Source organism: Xiphophorus hellerii, chromosome 6 (genome assembly GCF_003331165.1).
Source record: "Xiphophorus hellerii strain 12219 chromosome 6, Xiphophorus_hellerii-4.1, whole genome shotgun sequence".
Classification (NCBI taxonomy): Eukaryota; Metazoa; Chordata; class Actinopteri; order Cyprinodontiformes; family Poeciliidae; genus Xiphophorus; species Xiphophorus hellerii.
This window is the reverse complement of record NC_045677.1, coordinates 29,503,690-29,525,926: the sequence shown is the minus strand read 5'-3', so window position 1 is coordinate 29,525,926 and position 22,237 is coordinate 29,503,690. Positions and strand designations below refer to the sequence as shown.

Sequence of the window (22,237 nt, the reverse complement as noted above, 5' to 3'; positions counted from 1 at the left end):
CAAATATCATAGAAGAGAAAATCTAAAAGCAGAAAAAGTTGCACTGCTGTCTCTAATGGTGGTCTTTAGTGTGATTACATAAAACTGACCACTTGCTGCAAACGGTTTCAACTTTACTCACAGAAAACATGGCAGCTACTAAATCAGTCAATATCAGATCAATATCAGATACATTTTCCATCAGAGTGTCGTCTCTGATCTGGACGCTGAAGCTGCTGGTGATGCGTTGAAGAGTTATGAACACGAACCGTTCATGATTTCCAGAAAGAGAGTTTCCCTTTGTTTAGTTTAGTGTTTAATGATTCGCTGGCTTTATTTGCAGCTTTTATAAAAAAGATGAAGTTGAGTTTTACATAATTTATGATCCACAGACTTTCTTCACTTTTTGATCTCATTTGGCAGGCTTGGTGGGACAAAACTCATGTTATCAAAAATCCAATCATGTTCACATCATCAACTTCCTGGACCGACTATATGGACAGACACACGACCCTCCACATCCTCCAGGGATCCATCATGTTTCCAGCTGCATGGGCCCCATCAGGGCCAGAGGGTTCTGCTTCGCTCTGTCTTCTTCAATTGCATTGAGAGACTAACTGACTGATATGCAAAGAGAAGCTGCAAAAAGACAACAAAGCACAAAGATGAAAAGCAGAGCAGATGGAGAGGAAGGAGGAGAAACAAAGTGTCTCACAGAGAGAGAAGTTCATGTTGGGTTAGAATCAGAACATCGAGTCAAAATGTTCACGAGTCAAATTTGGCTGGAAATACATTTTACAGTTTAATTAGTGATGCATCACAGGACACATCCATCCAACCTGTGTGAGTCCTGCTCCGTTTCCCTGCTGCCTCCATCCCAGCCTGATGTGTCAAAGGTCATGACCTCTGCTGCCTCCATCCCAGCCTGATGTATCAAAGGTCATGACCTCTGCTGCCTCCATCCCAGCCTGATGTATCAAAGGTCATGACCTCTGCTGCCTCCATCCCAGCCTGATGTATCAAAGGTCATGACCTCTGCTGCCTCCATCCCAGCCTGATGTATCAAAGGTCGTGACCTCTGCTGCCTCCATCCCACCTGATCAGTGTGAGCTTCATGACTCCATCAGCCTCCAGGAAACCACAGACCTCCATGCTGCATTCATGATCTCAGGAGATCTCAGCAGCTGCAGCTCAGACTGAAACACTGAAGACTTTCAGCAAGACGACGTCCCAACAAACCAGGAGACCCACTGGGAGAGATGGGAGCTTTCAGACATGATGTCTGCAGAGCTTCCTTCAGACCTACTTTGGACCTTCACAGCACATTTCTGATGGTTCTGCCAAGGATCCACTCAGAACCTCACAGCAACTTCAGCAGCCATGTTGATGTGAACATCAGAGAAACTCATCATGGAGCTGAAATCTGATCCTGCTGCATCATCTGGACCGGTTCCCCTCAGCCGACCCGTTCAGCAGCAGACCGGTTTCTGTGGAGGATACTGGTACCGCTTTGGTTCTGGAACCAGACTGGATGTTACAAGTAAGAACCAACATTTACTGGTTTCCATTAGTCCAGGTATTGTTGTGAAAATATCAATGATTTAGGAAAAGAGGCTAACACAGCTAAAGTTTGTTTTCATTTCTGTAACTCTGTGATTTTAAGAATCTAATAACTGGAAAACAAACTTTACACTTTTAACATCGACTAAAACTCAGAATTACACAAAGCGAACAGAAAAACTGAATATAATAAAAGCAAAAAGCAGCTGATGGGTTTTTGTATCAGTCTGTCTCACTGTGGGATGGGAATATCTCTTTGGTTCTGGAACCAAACTGTTTGTAACTGGTAAGAATCATCATTTACTGGTTTTCATTAGTAGAGAGTTGTATTATAAAATGTGGACATTTATGAAAACGGATGTAAAATTCACAAACAGCTAAATGTCTTTTTTCAGCTGTTGGAGGTGATTATCTTTTCTTTCTCTGACTCTAAAGCTGGGATTTTATTATTAAGTCTAATAACTGAAAGACTTAATTTAATATTTTATTTAGGACTAAAACTCAGAGTTACATGAAGCGAACAGAGAAAAACTGAGATAATAAAACCAGAAAGCAGCTGATGGGTTTATGTATCAGAGTGTCTCACTGTGGGATGAATGGATCTTTGGTTCTGGAACCAAACTGTTTGTAACTGGTAAGAACCAACATTTACTGGTTTCACTGTAGAAGTTAAAATGTGTCTAAAGTCACTTTCTGCTGATTCAGGAATTACATGTTAGTTTCTATCGTTGGTAAATAATTCATCAGACATATCAATAATAAATGAAACATTTCCAAAATTTACTGTGCAATTTTGTTTATAATACCTGAAACTGTCAGTAACTCTAACCTGGTAACATTTGCTAATATTGCTGATAAATGTCTAATTACTGTAAAATATTCACCATACATTTAATACCTGCTGGAACTCAGTGTTACATTAAACTGACTGTAGTAAGAACAGAAAACAGCTGATGGGTTTTTGTATCAGTCTGTCTCACTGTGGGATGAATATCTCTTTGGATCCGGAACCAAACTGTTTGTAACTGGTAAGAACCAACATTTATTCATTTCACTGTTAAAATGTCAAAATGGGTCTAAAAATCACGTTCAGCTGTTTTAGTTTTAAAGATGTTTATTATTTTAGCTTTTGATCAATCACGCTTAATCTGTTGAAAATGCATCAAATGAAAATCATAATATAGACAGAAAATGTATAAAACATTTCAGAATTGATCAAATGTTTAAAAAGTTAGAAAGTTTACCGATAAAACCCAGAAATAATCTGATCAGCAGAGATGTGAGTCTGTCAGATGATTAAACTTTTAGTTTCTGAGCCTCGTTTTAAGTTCAGAGCAGCAGAAACATTTTCCTGACATCAATAAACTGATTTTACCATCGCAGCTGTGAACAGTTCAGAGTGGATCAGCAGAGCAGCTGCTGCATGTTCTCTGTTCACGCAGCAGCTGGGGGAAAAATCCGATTAATGCAAAATATTCCTGATTCATTTACTGGCTGCTGAAACCCAGCGAAACGTAAAACTGATAGAGGAAAACTGGAAATAATAAGACCAGAAATCAGCCGGCAGGTTTTGTGTTTCTCGCTGTTTGGATCTTTGGTTCTGGATCCAAACTGAGGTAAGAAAAAATGTTTTATTGTTTTATTGTAGAAGTTAAAATGTGTCCAAAGCCACTTTCTGAGTTGAAATGTAATTTTTTTCATTAGTAAAAAATTCATCATGAAAATAATTTTTGAAAACATGCTCTTTGAACAACTTCATAAAATATTTACTTCTAGAAGTATTTTAGAATAAAATCATTAAACTCTGTGATATGTTCACAATTTACACCAGTTTTAATTTAGTGAATCTAAAATCTTTCTGTGAAACTAAGTTCAGTTTTTCAGCTTCTGAATGTCATTAAAAATATGATTTATTTTTAAAAACTGGTTTTTGTTTTTGTTTTCAGGATAAAATTTAATAATAAATTATGACGTAAAAAAAGTAAAAAGGCTTTTACATTTCATTTAAAAGTAAATTAAATACAAACTTTTCAAAAATGTATGGAAAAATAATCTGGAAAAAATAAAAAGTATTAATTATTTAAGAAAGAAATAATTTCTATAGCCGTATATTGATCAGATATTGATCGGCATTCAGATCGGCTCCAGCCGTAACGATGGATTAACCCAGTTAAAATGTTTCTGTGGAGCCGAGTCCAGGTTCTGTAGTGGACTTTGTTCTGGACTAACGAGTAGATTATTAAAAAAAATTAATTTATAAATAAAATCTGGGTTAAGAAAAATTCCAGCTTTAGAATAGAATAGAATAGAAGTACTTTATTCATCCCAGCAGGGAAATTACTTCGCAGTTACAGCATAGAGACACAATAACAACAACCACTGAGTAGTAGTTGTAGATAAAATAAAAAATAAAAATAAAATATAAAATGCTGTTAATATAAAAAGCAGCTTAGAGCAGTCCTTGCAAGATTCAAAAAATGCAGATATGTATCTGTAAATATATGTACAGAAATGTGCCACAGTGCAGTTGTGCAATAATTTTGATCATCAGATGAATTTATTGAGACAAAAATACAGAAACAGTTTTAAATGATGATCTTAGTTATTCAGAAGAAAAGCCGTTAATTTAAACCGTCTGTTTTTCCCGTGAGAAGAAATATTCCCACCCGACCCGATAACCGGGTTCAACCAGCAGAACCAGTAAAGAGTTTTAAATCCCAGTGGAGGAACTCTGACCCGCTCTGCTTTGCTGAATTGATTTAATTCAGACACATAGGGCGGGTTTCCAGTAGGAATGAACAGATGAAGGCCATGGTAGAGTCCAGGCTTTGACTAGGCCGCACCTACACTTTTTTCATTTCATGAGCCATTCAGAGCTGAACTTGCTGGAGTTCTTTGGATGGTTGTTCTACCAGGTACAGCAGGTTCTCCAGGTCCTTCAGTAGCTCATCAGTCCCAGAGCATCACTCTGCCACCACCGTGTTTGACTGAAATGTGATGTTCTGGTTCTGACCTGCTGTCAGTTTTACAGCAGATGTAACGGGACGTCCAGGTTCTGGAAGGTTCTCTCCCGACTCATCAGATTGTTTCAGGGATCATAAATGTCAGACGGGTCTTTGTGTTGTTTTGGGTCACATCATTTTTATTCAGCCTCTCCTTATTCTGGAATCATGACCTCTGACCTCAACCGAGACAGTGAGGTCTGGAAAGGTTTAGATGTTCTGGATTTTTCTAGGACCTCCTGGATGGGTCGGGTCTTTTATTAAATAATAAACAGTTAATAAATGAAATCTTTTATTTTCTCAGTTTATCGTTTCCTGACATTAAAATGTGTTTGATGACCTGAAATATTTCTCTGTTCTGTTTGTTTCTGCTGTCTTCAGGTAGAGCAGTGAAGAAACCCGAGGTGACTGTGTGTCCGGTGAAAACAGAAGGCCGTGTGGAGGGAGACACGGCTCTGATGTGTCTGGCCTCGGCCATGTATCCTCCTCTGGTCCGGATCTCCTGGAAAAGACAGAAGGGCAGCAAGGAGGAGCCGGCCCCCGCCGAGGAGAAACAGCAGGAGCTCAGCGGGTCAAAAAGTTCTGCCGTCATCAGGCTGGTTAAAAATGAGACTCTCTACAATTATGAATACATCTGTGAAGTTCAGCATGAGGGCGGCAGCGTGAAAAACCAAACACGGTTCCAAGGTACGAAAAGCAGAAGATCAGTTCAGGAGAAATGCAGCTTCAGATTCAGTGTGACTGGAATGTTGGACTTCTCTTTGTTCCAGAACTTCCAGAACCTCCAGCACCAACAAGGTCTGTACCAGCAACAGATCGGCCAGCAGCTCCTGCGCCGCCACCAGCAGCGTCTGTCCGTCCTCAGCTCCCAGTGAGGCTCCCAGTGAGGCTCCCAGTGTCCTTCCAGTCTCGCTGCAGGGTGAAGCTGCTCTGCCTGCTCTACTCAGTGCTGATAGTGAAGAGTCTGGTGTACTGCAGTGGCCTCTCTCTGCTGATGGTCCTCAGGAGCAAGGGCCCAGCCCCCAGCTGAACTGCTGCAGTTTATCACATTCATCAGCTTTAAGAAACATTGTTCAGGACAAACTGTGGAATGTACTTTTGATTTCATTTTGCTGCATTTTATTATAATTTAATTCTTTTTGCTTTTCACTTTTTACAGTGTTGTAGATTCTACACATTTATTCATTCTGTATTTGAATAAACTCAAACATTTTTTGTCATGTTTTTCACTTTTTATAACTTTTAACTGACCTGAATGTAATGAAATTAAAACAACAATAAAACCATTTTTCCACCATCAACATGTATGTTATTAATATGAATTATATGTAACGTGTCAGTAAACCTTATTGGTTCACCTGTTTGTCGTCTGATTCTTCAGTTTTGCTCTGAATCAGTGAGAACATCAAACTCTACGCCGATGACGTCGTTGTTTCCACTCATGAACAAACAGCAGAGCTGCTTTAAAAACTAACATCCTGACTGTTTATGAGTTATTCTAACATTAGCATAATAAAACACATTTTCTGTGTTTTCTTCACTTTGTAGGAACTTTTCTGTTTCACACAGTTTAGTTAGCAGTAGCTTAGTTAGTTCAGAAGGACCAAAGCTCTCTCTCTGTCTCTCTCTCTCTGTCAGATGTTTAGCTGCTCTGCCTCCATTAGTGATAATGTTTTATGTTTTTTCTTGCTTTGGGGCTGATTGGCTGACGGTATGCAGGAGCCATAATCCTGGAAACCAGCCCACTGGACTCCACCAACTTGTCCTGTTGTAAAAGTTTCACTGATAACCTGCTGGGAATCAGCAGGTCTGCAGTCAGAAACGTGGAATGAGAAACACGACCATCATCAAATGTTTGCCAGGACCAGAATGAGCAACTTTACATCCTACCTGGCAACAAACGTCTGGTTAGGAAAGTTCAAATACAGGAAAATTGACATGATTACAGCAATCAGTGTCACTAAAGTTGCATTGCTTCAGTGTGAAAGTTTGCCAAAACAATGTTGTAGTTTTCTCTGGTCCCTTCCTGATGTGACGACATGTTTAACCGTTTGCTGTCATTCAGCCGCTGCTTGTCAACGTGGCGTCTTCAAAACAGGAAACTCTGATAATTGGCAAACATTTTGGAAAAAACCGAAGGACGGCATCATCCCACTGTGGAGGGAGAAGCTCTTCTTTCAGGAAGACAACGAACTTCTCTGCTAAAACGCTGACAGATCAGGGAACCAGAATCGTAGTTCAGCACCTCTCTGTACTTTGACTGATCCGTTACGCCATTAAGACAGCGTCAGATTCCAGTTTGTTCATGTGAACGATGAATCTCACTCCGTATGAAGGATTGCTGTAAAGACGACGACACAAGTGATTTCTGCTTCTCTGTCTGCTCATCTGGGACTGAATGCTTCGAATCAACGACTCATTGATGCATTTTTTGATAATTATCAATAATTAGAATATGTTTGAATTAAAATGACTTGTGTTTAAAGGTGTTTGTTGTGAATTGGTTCTATATAAAGAAGCTGAATTGAACTGAGATCAGTGATTCAGTGATTTAACAGGAGACTGAGAATTAATGATGATGGTCTAACTGGACTAATGACCCAGTTAACATTATAATCTATCAGCTCTGATGTTGATCTAAATAAACACAATGGAAATGTTTCCAGGAAGCAGAACCAAACCACAGAGACGGAGCAGATGATGAGTTTGTAGAGCAGCAGATATGAATCTGTTCTCAGTGGTTATTAGAACCGACCAAACTGCTGGCAGCCAATCAGACTCGGTTCCTGCAGCTGTGTGGGTTTGTGCTCTGCAGCCTCCACACCGTTAGCTGTGGCTTCTCACCTTAATAACACAATGACAGTTACAAGCATCGACTGAAACAATCGTTCAGGAAGCACCTGTTTCTTCATCTGAGAGAGAAACAGCTCAGAGCTGAACTCACAGCTCAGCAATCAGCTCTGATCACAGTGAATCACATCAGTCTGTTCAATGGCTCAAATACATTCTAATAATTATCAGTAAAGACTGAAACACCAACAGCTGAATCTAAACTCTGATCAGTTTTTCTGTGTTTCTGTTGATGCAGCAGGAAGATTTCAGCTCACAGGAACAAACAAAGCAGCAACAAAACCACCGAGACAGAAACTCAAACCACTGAGACAAACATTCACCTTGTTCTGTTCCTGTGACCAGGCGGCCATGTTGGTTCTGATCCGGTCTGGTCGATCAGAGGAGTCTGGACGTCTCCATCGCAGCTGACCTTCTAACTGGTTTGGTCTCTGAGGACCAGCTCTGCACTGGTTTCCATCAGACTGATCACACAAACTGCTGGCAGCTTTACAGCGGAGTCCCTCAGGGCCGAGTGCTCGGTCCTGTTACCATGGCAACCCCCAGTTCCAGCACCGATCCTCTGATGACTCTTTCTGGGTCTCATCAGAACCATCTCCTGTCATTCAGAACCAACTCTTTGCAGAACTTCATGAAGGTTCTGTTGATGACGTTGAACTCCTGCTTGGTCTTTATCTCTGCATTAGATATCAGAACTCTGAACCCGTCCTGCTGGACCTCTCACCATGTTCTTACTGTTTTATCTTCAGGAAGGTGGAACAGACCAGGGAGAAACCAGGCAGGTATCAGGAGAAGATTTTACAAAGGTTTCAGGATTATCCTCATTCGCGGTGCAGCAACAGCTGTGATGATCCAGATGCTGCATGTTGACTGTAGCTGCCAGTTCTGGGATCCCGTCTCACTTCCTGGGTTTTTATGTTGTTAATATGTTGCTTTTTCTGTGCAGACGGTTTTTTACAACCTCACACTGTGTCCTTTATGGATACAGGGTGAAATATACACTAACTTCATCTCCTGCTGTAATGTTGTTCTCATCTAACTAAAGGGCAGAACCAGGCTGCAGCCTCAGGGACCTGAAACGTTCATTTAATAAAGTCATTCATTCATTCATTCATTCATTCATTCATTCATTCATTCATTCATTCATTCATTCAACAAATCTACCCATTATAACTGTGTCTGTCCAAATTGGATCATTTTGTCAGTAAATGTTTAAACTTTCAAACTGAACAGAATCAAAGTGTTTCTGATCAAAGTCTTTGATTCCGACGGTTCAGTTAAAGTCCAGCTGATCGTTTTCAGCTTGTTGCTCATCAGCTTCAGGGAAATAAAACATGTTGGGACAAAAACTCCTGATTTGATGGAGAATTTAGGAACAAACAGAGAATCAAGTCATTGAGTCCCAAACAGATCTTTAATAAAAACATCAGGGATTTTACACAAAGTTCTTACTATGAAATAAAGACAAAACTGTTAACAACAAAAGATCAAATAAGAAGCAGAAAGAAAAAAATCAGAAAAGATCTAAATCATCTATAAAATTATAACATCACAGACTGACAGGAACAAGTCATCATCTGGATGGAAATAATTAACATAAATCTGAAAAACTGGAACAAAAAGATTCTCTTAATGTTTGACTTAAATGTAAAGAAGCTTTAAAACAATAAATCAGCAGTGATCTGACAGGAAAGTGAGTTATGAGAGAGGGGAAAAGATATGCAGCTCAGGTGAACAGGCAGCGTCGAGAACTGAGGCCTACGTTGATCAGTTACACATTTTACTCCTACACCATCACCACACCTGTGAATCAAGGCCACTGGAGTCAGAAAACCCTTAAAAATCACTCAGCAGCGATGAAGCAGGAGAAGCTGCAGTTGGGGGCCGGGCCCTTGTTCCTGAGGACCATCAGCAGAGAGAGGCCACAGCAGTACACCAGACTCTTCACTATCAGCACTGAGTAGAGCAGGCAGAGCAGCTTCACTCGGTTCAGGATCATCGGGATCCAGGGACAAACCTCTGGAACAGAACAGGAGGAAAATGTTGCAGTGAATCATCCTCTGTCCTCTGCTCCACCTGAGCCTCCACCTGGTCTCCCAGCTTCATCACCTTGTGTTGTAGGGGCCTCCACTGGGCCCCCCTCATGCTGCACAGAGCAGCGATATCTAGATGTGCTGAGAAGATCCCGTTCCAAGAGTAAGATGGAGGCGGTGCGGTTCGGCTCTCTGAGCTCCAGCTGCTCTCCAGAGGTCAGATCTTTCTCTCCATCGTCCTCCAGTGTTTTCCAGGAGAACTTGACCTCAGGAGGAAACATGCCTGAGGCCAGACACAGCAGGAAGCCCCTCCTGCCCCGCCGGGCGCTGGATGCTGCTGGGTACACGCTCACCATGGGCTTCACTACCGGATCACCTGGAGGTTGGCAGCAGAAACAAGCAGACAGACACACATCCAGCCAGTCAGCAGCAGCTGCAGCTCTGCACTGCATTCAGTCTGATCCTGGAAACTACATGGACTCTGATACCTGAACTGCTGACCAGCACAGAACAAAGTTACCTGCAGCCTCTGGACTCACCTTCACCTCAAACACTGACTCAGGCAGATTCTCTGCAGGCTTTTATTTTGAAGTTACTCTAAACAGAGATTTAAATCTCTTAAAGATATTCATTTTAAATGTGGCTTTTATTTCCACAGCGCATTAAAAGTTTAGTCTTTGTTTCTTTTATACTTTCAAAGGTTATGGTTTTATTTACTGGCCACTTTGTATTTTGTGATTGACCTGGATGTCATTTTGGTTGACTTTAGTTTTTAAAGGATTTTATAAATGAATGAATGAATGAATGAATGAATGAATGAATGAATGAATCTGACTCAAGTATGTTTATTTCACTGATGGAAGAAAACAGTTTGAACCCAAAATATAAAAGCTGACAGTTTATATGAAAGTCAGATTTCTTCTACACCATCATCATTGTTCTGTTAAATTTGCATTCAAATAAATGAACTTTTCAATAATATTCTCATTTATTAACTATTACTGTTCATTAACTAATAGACCTTCTTTAAAGCTTTAATGTTTTAAAATTATTAGATCTGGAGATGTTTGTTTCTTCTGCCAAAACTTATTTTGTAATGATAAGCTTTTATTTATTAATATTTTTTAAACACCAACTGATTACCTCATTATGTCATTTTCATTAATTAAATCAGATTTTTTTAATCCACCTTCTATAGAGAACCTGAGTTGCTTTTTACCAAACACTTTTTCACGAGTCGTTTTCAGGCTTTGAGCTTCGCTTGTATCATCATAAAATGTCAGATAATATCTTTCTCTGATTTTCTATCATTTATTTCTATTAAACATTTTTCTTTAGAAACCATACTGATAGTATACATTTCCTTTTTGTGGGACCTTTTCATTTCTTCTGTAGAAGATTTTTCTGTTGTTGAAATTAATTCCTAAATATTTCATTATATTATTACCTTCATTAAATAACAACCCAGATCAGTTTCTGATCATTATTCTAATTATTTTTTCATAAAAAGTGACTTATGTGATTATTGTAGAAAATATATTGAAACCTGAAAGTTATTTATAATTTTTTTCTACATTTAAATAAAATCTTCCACTTTTTACAATAAAATATTGAATATATCAACCACGGTGGATCTAATTAATAATTTTAAAAGTTTTTGTGGAACATGTTTTCTTTCTGTGAGATAACTGATCCAGTCAGAGGAAAGGCGGTTCTGCAGCGATCGGGTCGGGCTCAGAGTTCAGCAGAATGAGAACCTGGAGAATTTCTCTACTGATCCACACAGAACCGTTTAAAACCTCGATGCTAAAATTGATTTATTTTATTTCAGGAAAGAGTTTCTATTTTCTGAACTTAAACGAAGCTCAGAAACTTTGGAGGTTTTAACTCATTTAAACAGATTTATATTTTTATCTGCTGATCAGATCATATTTAGGAGTTTTTACCTGGTATATTCACTAACATTTTTAAATTCTTATGTTTCATATCTTCAGAGATCTTTAATCCTTTTTTGCCTAAATTACATTTTCATCTGATGCATTTTAGACACACTAAGAATTATTAAAATGATAACATAATGAGTAGTTATAGAAGCAGAAATAATAGAAAGTCACATTAAACCGATTTTAGCTTCTACAGTAAAACCAGTAAATGTTGATTCTTACCAGTTACAAACAGTTTGGTTCCAGAACCAAAGATCCATTCAAACACCCACAGAGAGACAAACTGATACAAAAACCTGTTGGCTGATTTCTGAATTTAATCTCTTCAGTTTTTTACTCTGTCAGCTTTGTGTAACTGAGATTTAGTAGTTAGTAAATCTATAATATTTTACAGTAATAAGACTTTTATCAACAATATTAGCAGTTATTATAGAGTTACAGTCGCTCAGTGTTTCAGATATAATTCTCTAATATTAGTTAAAATACTAAATTTATTTTATAAAGTTGTCCTTGAACAAGTTTCTCATGAATCATTTATATTTTTATAATTAATTATCAACTAATGATAAAATCTAACATGTAAATCCTGAAGCAGCAGAAAGTGACTCTAAACCCATTCTAACTTCTCCAGTAAACCCAGTAAGTGTTGGTTCTTACCGGTTCCATCCAGTCTGGTTCCAGAACCAAGCGGTACCAGTATCCTCCACAGAAACCGGTCTGCTGCTGAACGGGTCGGCTGAGGGGAACCGGTCCAGATGATGCAGCAGGATCAGATTTCAGCTCCATGATGAGTTTCTCTGATGTTCACATCAACATGGCTGCTGAAGTTGCTGTGAGGTTCTGAGTGGATCCTTGGCAGAACCATCAGAAATGTGCTGTGAAGGTCCAAAGTAGGTCTGAAGGAAGCTCTGCAGACATCATGTCTGAAAGCTCCCATCTCTCCCAGTGGGTCTCCTGGTTTGTTGGGACGTCGTCTTGCTGAAAGTCTTCAGTGTTTCAGTCTGAGCTGCAGCTGCTGAGATCTCCTGAGATCATGAATGCAGCATGGAGGTCTGTGGTTTCCTGGAGGCTGATGGAGTCATGAAGCTCACACTGATCAGGTGGGATGGAGGCAGCAGAGGTCACGACCTTTGATACATCAGGCTGGGATGGAGGCAGCAGAGGTTCTTTTTAATCTACATCCCACTGCCTTTTTTACAGCTATTTTTAAACTTTTATCATCTATACTGAACAAAAACTAACTTGGTACTGCAATCATTTTTTGAGAAATTATTAAAATACAAACTTTTAAAGCTATTTTTTTCTTTAACAGATGCCCTGATGTGTTGTGTTATGTGGAATCATAACAAAACCTCCAGCCAGAAACAATAAAATAAAATAAAATCTGAGTGTAGCTTATTAAACTGGCCTTTAAATAATAATCTACTAAAGTTAGAAGTTCCTTAAAATGAAATAAAAATCTGTATGTTTAAGGCTGAAACAGTAGTTGACACATCAGGCTGGGATGGAGACAGGTCATGAGAAAAAGAGGACTCACAGGAAATGGAAGCAGCAACACTTGATCATCAGTGTTGTCCTATTTGGTGATGGACTCAGATATGTTGCAGGACAGAGGAGGACAGATTGGAAGACAGTCAGGTCTCAGTAAATAAAGTACAGCAGTCTGACTCATTCTTCCTCCAACTTACTGTATCTGTTTGCTAATCAGAGCTGGTGGAGATGTGTTATGGTCACTGACCTCTAAGGACTGTTTTCATGAGAGAGCTTTTCTCCTCTTGTGCTGTCTCTTAAACTGACACAGGGTTTCCCCCAGAAAACCTACTCAGCCCGGTGGTCGGGGCACCCTGGCGGTCCACCGTGTTTTTGAATTAAAAGATGTCAAATAGACAGGAAATGTAAAAATATTACTGTGTAATTAAATGTTACGAGAAAACATCTCCAGTGAAACGCTATTTAAACCCACAACTAGTCTTAAAAACAAACAAATCAAAAAACACAATTAATATGAATATCAATTATTAGCACTTCTGTTTAATCCAAATGAAGTCAGCGGCTCCATCAGGCCCCCTGGGCTTCAGGGGCCATAAATGCTGATATTTTAACACAAACCACAGATACATAAATGTAACATTTATTTATTGAGATGATTAATGCTGCTGAATTTGATTTAATGGTCTCAGCATAATAAAAGTTAAATTGTTTTCACCTTCAAGACTCTATCCAAGAGCACAATCATTTACTATGGCACAAGATAATATCTCAAGTGCACAACCTACCAGCAATGCCACACAGGAAGATGGAGTAGCAGTACTGGCAAAGGTTTGGCAGAGTCCAGTAACATTAACCGATTACCAGTTCCAGAACCTGCTGTTTTCAATGGTGACCCAATCAAGTACAAGGATTGGAAAATTTTGTTTCAAATGCTGATTGAAAGAAAGAACATCCCAGTGGGTGAAAAGATCTACTACCTACGAAAGTATGTTGGTGGTCCTGTAAGAAAGGCCATCGAAGCTTACTTTCTACTGGGAACAGACACGGCATATCAGTCAGCTTGGAACATTCTGGAGGAAAGATATGGAAGTTCATTCATAATCGCTAAAGCCTTCAGAGATAAGCTCTCATCATGGCCGAAAATTGGAACAAAAGACTGCACTGAACTAAGAGAGTTCTCAGATTTTCTCAGAGGTTGTGAAGCAGCAATGTCTCAGATAAAGAGTCTCGAGGTTCTAAACGATTGCAGTGAGAACCAGAGAATGCTCAGCAAGCTACCTGATTGGCTTACAGCAAGATGGAATAGGCAAGTCATTCAGATTGAAGAGGAGACAGGTTCATTTCCAACCTTCAGCAACTTTGTTGACTTTGTCACAAGAGAAGCTAAAATAGCATGTAACCCAGTGACATCGCTACATGCTCTCAAAGCAAATGACTCAGAGAAAGTGAAAACTTTAAAAGCTCCAAGTGTCAGTGCTAGGGCGTTTGCAAGCAGCACAGAAGAGAGAACAGAAACAAACAAGTGTGTTTTCTGTGAAAGATTAAATCACAACATTCAGACATGTCGGAAGTTCATGGAGAAAGCCATAGCTGAAAGAGTGAAGTTTGTGAAATTAAAAGGACTATGTTTTGGATGTCTCAGTTTTGGACACCAATCTAAGAAATGTGAAAAGAGAAGTATTTGTAACACCTGTAAGGGAAAACAGCCAACATGTTTACATGAAGAACGAGTCAAAGAATTCAGAAGAAATAAAGACAGTGATAAAGAACAAAGGGAAGTCAAAGAAACCAAAGAACAAGGTAAAGAAACATTAAGTGAAGCAATCTCAAACCGTGTGATCCAAGGTGATAAGAGCGATCTCACATCTACAATGATTCCAGTTTGGTTATCCACAGCAAGCAATCCAGAACAGGAAATGCTAGTATACGTCCTTCTGTATAGTCAAAGCGACACTACGTTTGTTCTCAAAGAAAAGGCAGATGCTCTGGACACAGAAAAAAGAGATGTACACTTAAAGCTCTCTACATTGTCATCTAAAGATACTGTTGTTCCAAGTCAAAGGCTCTCATGGCTACAAATCAGAGGTTTCTACACTTCAAAGAGAATCACTCTTCCTATGACATATACTAGAGAGTTTATTCCTGCCAATTTAAGCCATATAACCACACCAAAGACAGCAAGAGCATGGCCTCACCTGGAGCACCTTGCTGAAGAGATTGTCCCTCTGACTGAATGCGATGTTGCTCTGTTAACACTTTTATTCTATTGGCTGAGAGGTTGCCAGGCGACAGTGTCAAAAGGCATTTTCCAAAGCCAGGAGAGAGTCCGAGCAGAGATTAAGGCTGCGTTCACACTGCCGCCTGAAGTGACCCAATTCCGATTTTTTGTCAAATCGGATTTTTTTGTCAAACATATGCGACCTGTAAGTGTTCTACAGTGTGAACGGGCAAGGACCCGAAAATGTCCCGCATGCGAAATAGCATCAGCGTTCTCAGTGTTTTTCCAACCGCCATAAAAAGAAGTGTTCAGTGTTTGCGGAAGTAGTGTGTAGTTTTCTCATCTGGGAGCAAGAACACAGCCTGTTGAATGGAGAAGCGAGGTGTACTTGGTCGAATGTGTAACCAAGTACATATTCAACCAATTATACCTACGATTTTTGTCAGCTAGTGTGTGGTCTCTCAGAATTTGAAAATTTTAAAATCATGTAGTGTCAACTGGGCTTTACACATTTGAAGTTGTTGTTCGACCGGAGCAGCATATTAACAACTTAATCCTCACATGGTCCGTCATGGATGTTGTTTTTCTTCCCGCTTGTATCAAGATGCAGATACAAGCGGGAACCTACGTGACTCAACAAATAGTGAGATTTGTTGAGTATCAGTGACGTTCAATTAGGGTGAATGTGACCTAAATGTTAGGTCGCATTTGAATCAGGTACGTATCGGATATGGGTCGCATTCAAAAAGAATCCGACCTGTGCTGTTCAGACTGTTATGAAAAAATCGGATACAGGTCGGAATACGTCAAAAAATCGGAATTGGGTTACTTCAGGCTGCAGTGTGAACACAGCCTCAGTGTGAGCATGAGAAGAAGTTTTGAGTACAAGTATTACAAGTTTACAGACTAAAAATGTGTGCTCTTGAATGATGGTATAAAAATTCCTCCATAGTGTAAACACACCCTGATGTGCTTACTATCATTGTTCCGCAAGCTGCCAGCAACTGGCCCTTTAAAATCAGCCCCAATTGAAGAGGAATTGACTCCAATATCTGAGGTTTTTCTAGCTCTGTCAATTTCACATGAGTGTTTGAGCCAGGTTCACAAAAGTGATGAAGTACTCACTAAATGCTTTGAAAGTGTGAGTGATGCAACAAATGGTAACAAGGCCCACAAGTTTTATGCTGAGGATGGGTTACTCATGAGGAAATGGGTCTCAAGGCTTGCCTTCGAACAGGAGGGCATTGAGGAGGATTGCAGCACAACAAATGATTATCCCTAAAGGGTATTGTGAACAAATACTGCAGCTGGCACATGAGCACCCATGGTCAGGTCACTTAGGAATCGCTAAAACCCATGACCATAATGTACAGCATTTCCATTGGCCAGTCCTGAACAAATATGATGCCAGGTTCTGCAGAACCTGGAGAGTTTGTCAAATTGTGGGTAAACCAGGTGCCATCTGTTCCCCTTAAGTCCATTCCTGCAGTTATGTGTGGTGCCACTCATTTTCTTGAAGTTGTCCCTGTTGTTGCAAAGCTGCCTGGACGATCCAACCAAAGGTTCCTCTTAGCTCTCACCTTTTATAGGGTTTATCCACCTTTTGGTGCGTTTGCATTGGCTAGCACTGTTGCTGTGCTTGTTTCATTGGCTGACTGCTCAGACAGATGATCTCATATCCATCACTGTCTTACAGACATTATGTCCTGATGTCTGTGCTGATGTCTCAGGGTTGCTCAACCTCCTACATTTGTTGCCTGCACAACATTTTCTCTGAAACATTTATGTTGTTCAACAATCTGTTTCCATATAAGGCGTTGATCATCTCTGCTCTCCTGTTAGTTCCCCCTTTTCCCTTAACCTTTCACCTTTCACCTACCATCTACCTCCAACATATCAGTGATGTTTAATTGCAGTTACACCTTTTTACACCATTTCAAGCTCAATGTTAAAATCACATTTACAACCCTTTTTTAGTTTCTTTGATTTAGCATTCTTTTATAATTTTATTAACCATAACTTATTAATTACTCTTATTATAATCTTAATGTGAGTTATTACAGATGTTTTCTAAAAAGAAACCAAGAATAATCCATGATTCTAATTATTTGATACCAAAGTTACAGTTACTTGTTTTTCTTGTAAGTGTAAATATTATTATAATCAGTGTTGTATAAAGTACTGAAATCTCAGAGTCAAGTAAAAGTACAAGTACCTCTCCAAAATATGACTTTGGTAAAAGTCCAAGTCACTGACTGAAATGTTACTTGAGTTAAAGTCTTAAAGTATCTGAAACTTCTTGTACTTAAGTATGGAAATTGCTGTAAAAATGGATGTACTCAAGTAATGTAATGAAAAGTACAAGTAAAAAGTAAAACAAGGCAAATGCAGTTTGAATGACATTTTTTATATTTTGGTAAACTTGTCAAATACACTTAAAATAATGTACACAACCAAGTGCAGGCAAAATTAAACCTGCTAATAGATATACCTGCAGGCATCATTTAGTTAAGAAAATTAGGTGCTTTACCTATAGCACAAGGTTAACTTAACCTGCTTTACAACTGAACCAGCTTCTTAGTATACCCTCCAGGACAGAAAATACAAAGTTTTTGTAAGCCTTAAGTTTTCCCTTCAAGTAAGGTCAGTGCTGAAAATGAGAAAAATAAATAGTACAGAAAATGCGGCCAACATGAAGAAAAAGAGCTGTTACGATTACTCTACTTCACAAATCAGTGAATCAGTCAATGCTACAGTCAGTAGGTGGTGCACACAACTGGTCATTATGCAAAAGAAAAAAAGAATTGGGAGGGAAATGCAGCTTATTGGCATCTGTAAACCTGGTTTTGAACTTGCATGCCTTTCCTATATTCGTTAAATTTAGTCTAAATTGCTATCGCTATGGCTTCTGTCCCCCCTTGAACAGAGGAGTCTAGGTAGCCTGCTACAGTCAACATTAGGCCTCAGCTAAATACACCACGTATGGAACTGAAACAATGCCAAACAAAGTTCATTTATACAGGTAACGTTATGCTCAAGATTTCACAATAGTGCCTAGTGACCAAGCTATAGTTACTGAAACAGGAGGATTATAACCATTTCATAAGACGTTACCTCGATGTGTTTCTTCAAGTTGGACGGGGAGTTTTTGTAAGATAGAATTTCCACATCTTCGGGCAGGAATAACATAAACTGCATGCGGTACGACGAATCTTTAACACTGTTAAGAAAATAATTATTGTTTGGTGCTTAATACAGCTAATCCACGACATGTGTAAAGGTATAGCCAATATTTTAATTTGGAACAGTTTCTGTTGAGCATTTGGGAATTCAGCAGACAAACCAGGGCCCTTTTTTCCTCCCCCTTTTTACAGACACAGCAATAAAATTTACAGTCTGAAAGAGGTTAGAGACTTCTTGGCGCCTCTCCCGTATCAGGCGGAGAGGGACACGGAGTGGCCCCCCTTTCGCTTGGACAAAAAACAGATCACCTTAGAAGCTGAGCTGTAAGAAGGGGAGTTTTCGGGGTTCTCTGGGGGGCCGAGACAGGGCTCTGATTGGTCGGACAACGGAATGCCTTCTTTGCATATATTAAATAGGGAAACGCCTCTTTGGTTAAAATTTCAGGTCAGCACCGGAGAGTCTCTGAGTTTTTTATCCATCTTTTCTCCACGTGGGCGCCTTTGTCTGTCTTATGTGTTTCGTGTGTGTCTGTCTTCCCTTGTGTGTCTTATTTTGTGATAAAATGTATATCTCTGTATCTCTGCAGCTTTGTTAACTGATTCATGCGTTGCTTTGTATGAGATTAAACTCTGTGATCTGTGACGTCAACACGCCTTGTTGTAGTTTCGCTTTACAGCTGCCCTGCTCCTCGTCGAGATGACCCGGCTTTGAAGGAAGAGACGAGCCAAACGTTTTGTTCAAAGTTTTAACCAATATTTCTTCCTTTACAACACCCACGAAAGAGTATATTGTGTTTAAATAAGGCCATGGGCTCTCATCACCAGCTGGTGGTTCCCCTGGAGCCGTGTCCGACGTAGTTGCAGTCGTTGTGGTCTCCGTCTCCTCCTCCATGTGGCTGCTGCTGATTGCGAGACTTGCTTTGTGTTTAATGGGAGAAGCGAAACAGGTGTATCCTATTGGAGGTGATGAACAAGCCCAGGCAAGTAGGCTACAGACTTTGTTCGGTAGCCTGCTTGCTACTTGCTAATCAGTAGGTGGGGTCAAAACACTTCCGTTTCTCTCTCTCGCTTTTTTGTAACGAGTAACTAAACCACACATTGAAAATGTATCGGAGTAAAAGTACGGAATTAAGTTCGGAAATATAGTGAAGTAAAAGTGAAAGTCATCAAAAATTTTCATACTCGAGGAAAGTATGAAGTACTCCAAAATATACTTAAGTAAAGTAGTGAAGTATTTTTACTTCGTTACTATACAACACTGATTATAAGTAAACCAATATTAATATAAGTATTTTACTTTGAATCTTATCAAATTACTCAAAATGTTTAGATTTCATTCTTTAAAACTTTCATGCTTTAAAATAAGGAATAGTCTCAACTATTTTTATAAATCTGCAGGCTGGAAACTTACTTCCTCTTTTTCCAGGAAACCTGCTTTTCCTGTTTCATGAATCTTTCTGACTGACTGATTTCTTATGATTAGATAGAAAAAAGTAGAATTAAAACAAAGTTTGCAGGAGACAAAAACAACACACACAACCAGATTTATTTTATTGAAGTTTAAGTCTACTGTTGGGCCTTGATGTCACTTGAGTGATTCATTTTAAAGATAACTTTATTTATTGTTACTGTTAAACTTAAATCTCCAGCATGGGGAAGTGGGATGAGCTCGGTTTCTCTTGACATCAGACTTCGAAAAATAACATCAGCTATCATGAATAAGGCTCTAAAGTTAGCATAAAAACATGGTTAACACTGTACATGTGTTAACCATGTGTGGTGTGTTGGTGCAGGTTCACTTTTAAAGTGAGTGGTGGGTGGTACCAATGTAGTCTTTAACACCAGGTGTCCATTGTGCACCCTTACACAACTTTCTACTGAGTTGTCAAGACGGCGTGCTGTGGACTTCCACAATCTTGTTTAGTGATGTGTCTTCCCCAAATTTTGAGCATTCATTATTTCCAGGATTGCGTTTGGGTGGTGTGGTCTCCCATCTGATTTAAACATTTAATGAAATGTACAAATTAAAAAAGTATACACGACCAACTAGGCATCAGTCCAAGGAGCGTCTTTTAAAATGGAATAAAGTAAAATTATCTAACAGATTTCAGCAAACAAGATCTGCTGGAAATGTTTTTATGAAGAGCTCATTAACACCAGGAAGGACCAATCGACTTTGCTACTGCAGCTCTTTAAAGGAGCTGAGTTATTCAGGACACAATGATACCGTCAGACATTAGACTCAAAGTCAGTAAATAATAATGAATGAAACCAGAAAACTTCAGAGCTCAGAGAGTCTCTGTGTGAGATGGAGGTGAAATCAGTGAACCTGGGCTGTGGTTTACTGCTCTCTATGTCACAAACTGACATCTGATCATCTGGAGGTTTTTGTTCAGGCTGAAGGAATCATTTCTCACTGTGGGAACCAGAACCAGGCTTCCAACAGCCGCAGTAGTAGGAGGCTGAATGATCCAGTTTAACTTTGTTGATCTTCAAGAAACAATCATCTTGATTTCTCTCAGCTGAGAAATCATTTTTCTGAGGATGATTGAAATAGCTAGATTTGGTACCACTCTTGATAGTAAGAATAGCTTTGAATGGTTCTGTTTCTTTCTTCTGGAACCAGTGTACAGAGTAACTAGTATGACACTGCCCAGTTCCTCCACAGCTGAAGGAGACACTCTGCCCGGTTATCCTGGTCAGAGTTAAATCGTCCTGAACCAGGTGTGTTGCCATGGCAGCCAGCGCTGTAGAGACACAGACAGACAGGTGAAGGTTAGTGTCACAGTGTTTGTTCCAGGTGGGCTTTGTTGGCTCCTGATTGGCTGGAAACACTCACCTGAACCCAGCCAGCACAGAGCAGCAGCTGGGAGGAAAAGCATTGTGTGCAGTGGAGTTTCCTCTGGTGAACCTGGGGAGAAGTGGCGCTCTGATGCAGCTGAGGCCAAACAAGGACGAGCTGAGAGATCAGACCAGGGCCACGTGGTTTCTAGCAGAGGAACCAAAGCTCCCATCAGCCCCTGCAGCCCACAGAAAAGAGGAGGCTGCTGATTGGACAATCAGAGGAAGATGCTGATTGGACAATCAGAGGAAGATGCTGATTGGACAATCAGAGGAAGCTGCTGATTGGATAATCAGAGGAAGCTGCTGATTGGATCATCAGAGGAAGATGTTGCTGCTGCTTTCAGCAGCTGGACTGGAGTCTGATGTAAAAAATCTGCCTCTCTACCAAAAGATGGCGCTGTTGTATTGCATTTGATTTACAATCAGTGAAGCTATCATTAGCTTCCAAGATAAATGTGAATGTTTAACTGTAGTAATAAAACTTCAAACCATCAGGAAGATGCAGAATGACAGATACAGAAACATTAATTATAAAGAAAACACAGGAATACATTAGAATTAAAGGTGGAACTAAAAGCTGACTCACGTCTCCCCAGATATTAGCTTGTAAGCATATGAAGACAGAAGTAATAATCTATAACAACTGAAAATAACCTTTTCTGGATACGTTATTTTTAGTCAATATCTACTCCTTATAACTGTGGAGCAAAGTGATGAGATGAAGCTCCATGAAGCTTCATTTGCTCTACAGCGGCATCAAGTGGACAATAGATGTAAAACAGGTAAAGTGATTTTTATGATTCTTCTGCAGCTTTTAACTGAATAAATAATTAAATTATGTTTATTAAGCCAATACATAAATGCTGAATATTATCTTAATTTGTTTTATTGATCAAATTAAAACTGGAAACAAATAATAGTCTTGGACTTTTGTTACTTTTTAACGATGTTTATGTCACAAGAGACAAAATTCTATTTGTTTTTTTAATTTAAAAATAAAACGTTTTCTCTCTTCTTTTTTTTTTACTGCTACAGAAAATGCCCTTTTATAAAATGCAACCAGAAAAGCATCAGCAAGTTTATACAAGTCAGGATAAGAAATTTTCTGTCTCCAGTTGTCCAGTGTTACCATTAT

At 39.4% G+C, this 22,237-nt stretch overlaps 1 protein-coding gene and 1 pseudogene across 2 annotated transcripts; one reads left to right on the top strand and one right to left on the bottom strand.

Moving 5' to 3' along the window:
- Nucleotides 1–480: 480 nt before the first annotated feature.
- On the top strand, nt 481–5,825 carry LOC116721022 (immunoglobulin lambda-1 light chain-like). Of its 2 annotated transcripts, none has more exons than XM_032564595.1 (3): nt 481–1,519; nt 4,923–5,228; nt 5,312–5,825. In XM_032564595.1, the coding sequence occupies exons 1-3, from the start codon at nt 1,390–1,392 to the stop codon at nt 5,569–5,571; spliced, it is 696 nt and encodes a 231-aa protein (XP_032420486.1). In that variant the 5' UTR covers nt 481–1,389; the 3' UTR covers nt 5,572–5,825. The 2 variants fall into 2 exon arrangements, with proteins under 2 accessions (XP_032420486.1, XP_032420487.1); XM_032564596.1 differs by lacking the exon at nt 481–1,519 and adding an exon at nt 1,902–2,173.
- Nucleotides 5,826–8,789: 2,964 nt separating this feature from the next.
- Nucleotides 8,790–21,530, bottom strand: LOC116721078 (immunoglobulin kappa light chain-like; annotated as a pseudogene).
- Nucleotides 21,531–22,237: the final 707 nt, after the last annotated feature.